Below are 9766 nucleotides of genomic sequence, written 5' to 3'. Positions count from 1 at the left end.
TTATTTTGTCATAGTCGTAGAATACTGACGGATCTGACAAAGATTACATATAAAGATCTATCAGTATTCTACGACTTTGACTATTTCATAACCTAAGCGTTACTAAAAACTTATAAAGATGTCAACATATTATTTAAGAAACTATTATCACAGACCAAAGAACCACTTCTTTGGTCTTTATGCTCCTTACAGTCTGCTATCGCTGTTTGTAGATTTTTTCGCATTTATAATCATCCATAAAAATAAAAAAAGGTATATCATCATCGTAAAAAGTTGTTTAACCATTTTCTTATGATATGCATCGATAAGAAATACTCATTAATTCTAAAGAATGTCAGATTTTACTTTTATTAAGTGCTTGTAATCTTAGCTTATAATATGAATTTTAAATATACGACGTAAGTCTATTACTTTTTGCCTGCAATCGCATCACGTTAAATCCCGCTAGTATATTTAAAATATAGATCCAATATATATATATATATATATATATATATATATATATATATATATATATATATATATATATATATATATATATATATATATATATATATATATATATATATATATACATATAATCGAATATTAGTTGTTCACACACTGAACAACACTAGTCCTCTTGCTGTCAAATTGTGTGTTACTATACTTATAAATGTTGTTGTAGACAAAATAGAAGAGAACTAATTTTATTATTTTGTAAATTATAAAAAATACGATATATTTTGATACAAATTTTGTTACTTTTTCTATACCTTATTAATTTAATTTTACTTCCATTATACTTTGTTAAATGAGATGTTATGTATCTATGTAATTATTGTTGCCATAGCGCCAGCAACGTAGCGCAAACAAACAACTTATATCATATATAATAAAAACACCAACTATACCTCGAGTTTTTATTTAACTTATTGTGTACAATAACTTATATATTAATACATTCAAAGAAAATGTTGGAAACTGGTACGTACTGAAACAATTTTTAAAAAATACCGGCAATGGCCGGCAACCCATAGGGTAAAAATTACGCAAATATATTTTTCAATTTGATAGACATGAGTACTTAGCTGAGGATTATAATTATAAATGAGGTACAGTCATATAAAAAATATTGTAGATTGGAATCAAAATGAGTATGAACCATAGACTTAGTAATCGTATGAGCTGTAAAAAAGATTATCATAATCGATGTAAAATTGATGACGGTATCGCGTAATAAAAAATGCAGACGAATTGAGAAATTTCTCTTTTTTAAGTTACTCGAGGTTGTCGATGTAGGTACGTAGGGTTGATAAAAGGTCACAACAAGTCTGCAACGTAGTCTATTTAGATTTAATTTACCGTGCTAACTTGATAGCTAGACATATTTAGAATCCATTGACTAATAATGCATGCCATGTGGTCCCGGCGTAGAATGGATCGCCCGTTCATTTTCCTCGACTGCTAGTAATATAGCCTATCAGGTCGACCTTCACGCGGTTCCCCTTAGAAATCATCGTGATTAATTATTATGGAATTTGTCATTATGGGCCAACTGACCTGCTTTCATCCTCACCTATTATTCTTCATTAGTGCCTCAACAGTGAAAACCGATAGCGCAGGCGGAAACCGCGAGGAGGTCGACCTGGTTGGATATATTGCTAGCAATAGGATTCTCCGTTTCTAACAATCCCTTTCCCCCCTCCTGTGGGTGTTGTAAGAGGCGACTAAGGGAACTTAATAATCGAACAATGGACAGGAGCGTACCTCTTAAAACATTAGCAGAAGCCAAACTGCATATGCCAACCCGACTGCCAAGTGTGGCAACTACTGGCGGGACCACCCTTACGGGGGGAGGCCTATGTTCTGTAGTGAAAAGTTAACAGCTGATACGATGAACGAACAATCTCTCCTTCCCCTTTCCCCCAGTTTTACTGGTCATAGGTACCATGCTAATGATTTCAATTCCACTCTGCAATATTATAATATGTTTATCTTTTAGAATCTGTGGGAGGCTCTCGCAACTGGCTCCTCCATGCTCGGTACGTGAGGGGCGAGCATGCAATGTGTCTGGAGATGGCCGAACAGTTGCAAAAGCAATGCCAGAACGCACACAGATATGCTCATTTTATAAAGGTACACCTACTTGTAAATCTGGGGAAAAGGGATTGTTAGAAATGGTGACTAAGAGCCCCATTGCTAGCAATATACCCAACCAGGTCGAGGTCGTGAATTTACTGGGTACAGAGGAATAACACCTGAGTCCTCAGGAATGGCAACGTATGGGGGGGGGGGGTATTATGGGCGAAACAGTATACTCTGTTATGTCCATGGTACTGCTCGTGTCTATAGGCGACGGTTACCACTTTCCATCAGGTGGACTGTCAGCTTGTTTGCCATTCTAAGTTGTATAAAAAAAAACCCTAATATTATAAATGTGAAAGTTTTTACTTTACTACTTAAAACTCAACTAGTTTTGTGCCCATTAGTTTGTACGCGTGGATTTTCTTCTCCTTTCTTCAGAAGACGAAATCCAATGAAACATACTACTTCCAGATAGTGTACAAGGATAAAACATGTACCAGTTTTTAAGTTAGACCTTAAGGAGAACAGAACTGTGAAAACCGTATTCAATTCAACGGTATTTAATGTATTTATTTATAATTAAGCTTAAGTTTTTACGTGATATCAAAAAAAAACATACAGACAGACATGTAGTATTTCGAAAACATATTTTAATGATTTTTACCAGTCTTATTTTTTTTTTATATGTAAAGATAATGTTTGAAGGTTGTGTTTGAAGGGTGAAGGGTGGGATATGGCGTGAATTTACAGGGTACAGAGGAATAACATCTGGGCCCTCGGGAGTGGCAGCGCATGGTCATGTCATGGGTGAAACAGTGTGCTCTGTTGTCCATGGTACTGCTCATATCTATAGGCGTTGGTTACCACTTTCCATCAGGTGGGCCGTCAGCTTGTTTGCCATTCTAAGTTGTGTAAAAAAATATAAAGGCCATCTAGTTACAATTTTATTATGTTAGTAAAACCACGCGAAAACGATTGAATGGATTTGAATGAAATTTGGTACGTAGATAGACTATATCTTAACTTACCATTGAAGATACTATACTTATATACAGACTCACAAAGGCACAGCTGCTGGAAACAATAAAAAAACACTATACTATTAAGTAAATTGACTTAACATTACTGGTATAGCTCACAGTCATAAGTCTTTTAAAATAAAAATTATCAGAATCGGTTTTAATTTAGACACGATATCTCGTGGCACGGGGGGTATTGCCAATAGTGGCCATGCTTGACGAGTGGGTTTTTTTTTGATGGGTGAAAATGGTATGATAACCTCGCCTGCGCCAACGGGATACGCTGGCGGAGCACCAGTGAAGGATGACCGATGAGAATGTAAACAGGCCAGTCAACCTATCATGATGAATTCATCCGGGATTAACCATGATAGTTTCCAGGGAGAACCGCGAGGAGGTCGACCTGGTTGGGTATAATGCTAGCAATGGGATTCTCAACTCCATTACTAACAATTGACGGATGGGTTGGCAACCGCTTCCTAAAACATTATTAATTAATAAGTTTCCTTAGTCGTCTCTTACGACATCCACGAGAAAAACACCTGCCAAGCGTGACAACTACTAGCAACCCTATCCCATAAAATAGGGGAGAGGACCTATATTCAGCAGTAGACAGTTAATGGTTTACACTCGTATAATAATAAATAAAAAAATCTAATAAGAGATTGAGTTGAATAGAATGTATCGCTTTTCGTTTAAGAGTATGATTTACATGTTATATATATATATATATATATATATATATATATACTTCTTTAGGGTTTAGTGCTAGCAGATGCAGGACGGTATCAGGAAGCGTTGGAGAGGTTTCACAGCTGCATCAGACTGCAACCACACGACCCAGAGCCTTTGAAACAAGTCGGCAAATGTTTGTGAGTCGAATATTTATTATTAGCAAAATATATTTTGTGTTTGATTGATTGATTGGTTTACCAGTCCTATAGCCCTTAGCGATAGTGAGTTCGAATCTGACCGATTATCTATTGGCATTGAGGGAGTCGCATGTACTCTCAGATATATCATTTGTACATACCTAAAAGCCTTATTCGGGTCCTGGAATTGGCACCAGACAATTCTGAAAATGATATGTGATTATATTATTTGTAATATTTACATGTATTCCTTTAGATTTCGCCAGGGACGTTACCAACTTTCCCTGGAAGCTTATTTAGAAGCTGATAAATTGACAAAACATCCGGATCCAGATACGTATTGTGCTTTAGGTAAGTCTGTATTATATTATCTGTGGTAGCACTAATAAAGTAATTAGGCCTACATTACTCTAAATTGGTAAACAAGCAAATATTTTTTTCTGATGGATGAGAATGGAATCGTAACCTCGCCGGCGCTATCGTTATACACTGATGGGGCACCATGGAGGGATTATAAGTGAGAATAATAAAGCAAATAAGTAGCTCATCGTGAAGCATACACCTGTACACCTGGAATTCAGCACGACGGTTTCCAGGGGGGGGCACGTGAAGGTGGCTTGGCAGGGTTTATTGCTAGCAATGGGATTGGTAGTTCGTCTTACTAATAATCCCATCCCTCCAAGCTAATAATATTAGTATATTTTTAATGTAAAAGGTGTACAATAGATTGTACAATATTATGTTAAAATAATTAGCGGAATGAGCAGACGGGAAGGATTGTCAGTAATAGAGACTAAGGGTCTCATTGGTAGTAATATAGCCAACCAGGTCGGCCTCCATGTGGTCGCCCCTGAAAACCATTGTGCTGAATTCCAAGCATATTCATCACGATGGGCTAACTGACCTGCCTTTTCATTCTCATCTATCATCTCCCACTGATGCCCCGCCTGCGTATACCGTTAGCGCAGGCGGGGTTACCATTCCATTATCATCCAGTAAAAAAAAAAACAGCGGAATGCGCATGGAACTTGGGCGATGCCGAGCGCGGCGTCGAATGGGCACGAGCCGCTGTGCAGGCGGGCGGCGGCGAGAGAGCTGGGGCCTTACTTGCCAAGCTGCTACTGGCCTGTGATGATATGCAAGGAGCACTGAATGCTTACGACCACGCATTATCGTAAGTCATAAGAATAAAAAAAAACGTATTTGTTATCTGTTTATATTTAAAAAAATGTTTTTGTCCACTTTTGACTTCGTACGCCTAGATTTAAAAACATTGAAGTAAAATTTTTTATGCAACTTAGAATGGCAAACAAGCTGACGGCTCACCTGATAGAAAGGAGTAACCGTCGCCTATGACGTACTTACGACATGAGCAGTATCATGGATATAACAGAGTATATTGTTGCGCCCATGATACCTTCCTTTCATTGCCATTTCTGAGGATAATTAAGATAAAACCTACACATTGGAAAATGTGAAACCATTGATAACTCAAAGAATGGGAAAAGCAATTGGCTTGCCTCTTTTTGCAATAATAAATTACTATAATCTTAATTTTTATGTAATTATTTGCCTAAACTATTAATTGGGATCGCTTCTGAAATATTTTCAAGGTATATAGTCATAACACCTTCATTATATCATATCAGCCATTAACTCTCCCTTGCTGAACATAGACCTATCCCATAATAAAGAATTTTGGCAGTAGTTGTCTCGCTTGGCAGGCGAGTAATAATAATAGCTTAATCCTCTGAAATGGTAACACATAAGGAATGCCATGGACGTTGCAGTATATTCTATGATATTTCTGTTCAAGCCTAAAGACAACGGTTACCACGTCCCATCAAGTGGGTTCACAGCTTATTTGTAATATCCAGTTGACAAAAAAATTTAAAGATATTTAAGTTTAGAGAATAACGCTTTAGAATCGACCTCATTGTAATATTTAGGACCCATGCCTGCGGTGCCGATACTCTAGCCGCAGCTGGAGCCCTACGGCTGCGTATTGGCGATCCCCGCCGAGCCTTCCAACTCCTCGGTGCTGCGTTAGCTCAGCAGCCTACACAGCACGCTGCAGCCCTAGCGTTGGCAGCTATGTTGCTGCAACATAAAGATCTGGATGCAGCTCTAGCGAGATTGAAAGCAGCACTAACAGCCCATCCTACCTGTGTGGCCGCTCATACAAACTTAGGATTAGCTTTAATGGCGAAAAAGAAATATATCGCTGTAAGTATTGATGTAGAATTTAAGTCTATGACACACTAAACAAATTTTCATTTTAAACCTCATCACTTGTGTATTTACTTCCCAAATATTTGAGTTGTAGCACAGTATCCACATCAGCCGTTAACTGTCCACTGCTGAACGTAGTTCTCCTTCTATTGGGTGCTTTTGCAGTAGTATCAACTATTAGCAGATGGATTGGCATAAAGTACTCTAAGGGAACAGATATGAGTGATTTGAAATTTCAGGCCTTGACATGTCTCCAACGGGCAGTCTGGGCGGCTCCACTCAGTGCAAGAGCTGCCCATGACCTGGGTCTAACTTTGCTGATGTGTAAGAGACCTACTTCAGCATTTTGCAGACTAGCGGCAGCAGCTGCGCTGCAACCTTCTCAACCGTACACGGTAAGCTGTAATGAGATATTTTGTTGGCTATTATTATAATACTTTTGCGGAATGATTAAGTGCAGGTTTGCGACTCTTTTAATGTTGTTATTTGGTTTCGATTCAAAAAGAAAAAAAAAACATTAACAAAACTTTAAATAATATACTAAAAATTAATATGAATAACACTATGATAGGCAAATAAAGGCACGCGATTCATTGTAAAATACTAAAAAAGAAATAAGGTAACCAAAAGTCCCAAACTACAAATGAAATAAAAAGACAGGAAACCGGACAGGTGCAAAGTATAAGGTAATACCTAGATAAGGTTTTGGCATGTAAAAAAAAACAATATTTAATTGTGACAAAGTTAATATAGGACTAGACGCTTCCTGAAAGGGAGCTTTAATGGTAGCAAAAAAAAAAAATTGTTCAAAATTGGTATGTGAAGTTAAGTTTCGCGTACTAAATAAAAAAAAATTGTGAATTGTGAAATACCCTCCTCTTTTTTTAAGTTACTTACGAGTAAGAATATAAAAATGATGACGTATTCTAAGCTACTTCACCGTCATCATCATCATATGAGCCGTTAACTGTCCACTACTGAACATAGACCTAAGCTACTTCTATCTATCCTATTTAAGAGCTGCGCTCTTGTCGGTGGAGCTCTTGCCACTCACTACCATTCTCAGCGAGTCTCTTCGCCTCTTGATACGACACGCCACCAACTCCTTCCTTGATCTGCCCGATGTAACTATGCCTTGGTCTCCCTCTTCCCCTCCTTCCTTCTATCTTACCTTCTATTATAACGCTCAATAGTTTTTATAATTTGTCTCTTTTCTTTATCCCTAAGCTACTTAACCACCTAAAATATGGATCTGAATAATATTATCATTACTCTACAAAATTGGCTCTAGTTTGGATGTTCCGGGTCATATCTCCAGATATACATTGTCTGATTCTTCATAATACAGGAGATCCTAGCTTGAGATGGTCCTTAAACCAGGATACATGGTACAATAAATTTACTGGGTACAGAGGAATAACACCTGAGTCCTCAGGAATGGCAACGCATGGGTGGTATCATGGGCGAAACAGTATACTCTGTTATGTTCATGGTACTGTTCATGTCTATAGGCGACGGTTGCCACTTTCCATCAGGCGGGCCGTCAGCTTGTTTGCCATTCTAAGTTGTATAAAAAAAAATAATGCTACAAAATCACATCATCTTGTACCATTTATTATTATTACACTTTTTACCAGGTACTCCTCATAGGTGTGGCTTTGGAACGTCTCGGGGACAGCCGAGCTGATGCAGCCTACGTCCGAGCGATGGCATTGGCCCCAGAAGATCCCCTTGTCAGGCTAAACTTAGCTGGGCGTCATGCGAGAGCCGGTCGACTCACTGAAGCTGTGGAAGAGGCCGGAGTTACAGCAGAGTTGTTGAATAGAGAAGAGAAAGCTGATGGTCAGGTAGGACAATTTTTTTTATTACAATAGAAAATTTATAATAATTTCTTACGCCTCTTTTTCTTTAACTGACTTCAAAATGAAAGTAGTTTTCAATTCGGTTGCATTTTTTATGTTTGTTACCTCATAACTCAGACAGTAGTTCACCAGAGGGAGACTTTGTACAAAAGTCGATTGCTTGGGTACCTCTGTCTCATTCGTGTTTCAACCGTAAAGCAGTTGTGTTTGTATGGCTGTGTTTCGGTTTGAAGGGTGGGATATGGCGTGAATTTACTGGATACAGAGGAATAACACTTGAGTCCTCAGTAATGGTAACGCATGGGGGGTATCATGAGCGAAACAGTATACTCTGTTATGTCCATGGTACTGCTCATGTCTATAGGCAACGGTTACCACTTTCCATCAGGTGGGCTTATATAAAATATATTGTATAAAAAAAAAATACAAAACCGATTTGGAAAATTCTTTTTTTGTATGATAGGATATACTTTTAGATTGGTTCCATAGAAATTATACCAAAATCCATTTAGTCGTGTAATTTTTAAATAAAAATTACTGGTTTTGTCACAATTGAAGCTTTTTTTTTGTGGGACACAGTCTTTTTTATTATAGAAATTGTTTGCTTCAGATAGGAAATTATGAATAGAAATGTCTACTTTCTGGACCATTCGGGACCCTTAATCTCAAGCGGCTGTAATACGAGCAATTAAGTGTCCCATTTATTAAAAAATAATGTGATTGTATTGTTTTCAGTTGGCAAGTTCTTTGGCATCCCTTTTGGCATTGTTGCGCGACGCTGGCGTTGAACTGTCACAGTTGCCAAGCGTTCCTGACGCGAACACACCGTTGCCTATTGAGCCAACCAACGAAGTTGCCACGCCTGATGAAGAACGTCTGGCACCTGACGAAGTTTAGTTATAGAACCAGCTCCCCGCCAACCGTTTGATGTTACATCAATTATGCTTCAAAAACATCAAATTATCCAATCAAATCAATGAAAATGTATTTTCGAGAGATGTCTAAAATGAAAGTATTAAATTCATTTAGCATTTGGATAGATAGATAGATACTCTTTATTGTTTCCTCCAAAAGATTACAATAGTAAACTTATTATAAATATAAATAATTACAAGAAATAATCACAATGAGAAAACAATGGGCGGCCTTATCGCTAAAAGCGATCTCTTCCAGGCAACCTTTGGATGGAAAGGAGTATTTATAAACAGTTTTTTTTGAGGCACGATGAAAATTCTATTTGATTGATATTTTATAGGATTCATACTACATATTTACGACTTCTAATATCCCATATTCAGAAATGGTCTCGTTACCATTTTATTATACGTATGTAAATATTAACCTTGGGTAAGCAATATAATATAAATAAAATATGATTATAATATGCAATGCAATCATGTTTTTATTGAGAGTGTTTCTCGTGACGTTATGTGTTATAGTGGTAAGTAAAATCTAGGATTAAAATCGTTAGAAATTTAATTTCATATTTTTTACTAATTCTACACATCATCATTATACCATATATGTTTCTGCCTACCCTAGTGGGAGACAGGCGTGACAGTTACGTATGTATGTATGTATCATTCTGTTAGTCATCTCATTGTTGAATATAGGCCTCTCCCTAAAGGTAGATTTTGCCAGTATTTGCCTTGCATAACAGGATTGGCAACGGCAATTAGGCTTTGGTGATGTTTTAAGGACGCTGCTGTCTGTC

General features: G+C 37.4%; 1 protein-coding gene across 1 annotated transcript; it reads left to right on the top strand.

Annotated features, from left to right (window-relative positions):
- Positions 1 to 853: 853 nt before the first annotated feature.
- Positions 854 to 9420, top strand: LOC113521873 (Bardet-Biedl syndrome 4 protein homolog). Its single transcript, XM_052899991.1, has 9 exons — positions 854 to 966; positions 1985 to 2118; positions 3846 to 3958; positions 4215 to 4309; positions 4970 to 5132; positions 5908 to 6184; positions 6430 to 6585; positions 7828 to 8037; positions 8788 to 9420. Exons 1-9 carry the CDS (start codon positions 954 to 956, stop codon positions 8947 to 8949), a joined length of 1323 nt encoding a protein of 440 aa, XP_052755951.1. The 5' UTR covers positions 854 to 953; the 3' UTR covers positions 8950 to 9420.
- Positions 9421 to 9766: the final 346 nt, after the last annotated feature.

This window comes from Galleria mellonella, unplaced genomic scaffold (assembly GCF_026898425.1).
Source record: "Galleria mellonella isolate WM207_F2 unplaced genomic scaffold, CSIRO_AGI_GalMel_v1 utg63, whole genome shotgun sequence".
Lineage (NCBI taxonomy): Eukaryota > Metazoa > Arthropoda > Insecta > Lepidoptera > Pyralidae > Galleria > Galleria mellonella.
The sequence above is the reverse complement of the archived record's forward strand: the minus strand, read 5'-3'. Positions and strand labels throughout refer to the sequence as shown.

Coding starts and splice junctions, on each gene's coding strand:
- LOC113521873 (XM_052899991.1), top strand. Junction 2,119..3,845: donor GATATGCTCATTTTATAAAG/GTACACCTACTT, acceptor ATACTTCTTTAG/GGTTTAGTGCTAGCAGATGC. Junction 3,959..4,214: donor AAACAAGTCGGCAAATGTTT/GTGAGTCGAATA, acceptor GTATTCCTTTAG/ATTTCGCCAGGGACGTTACC.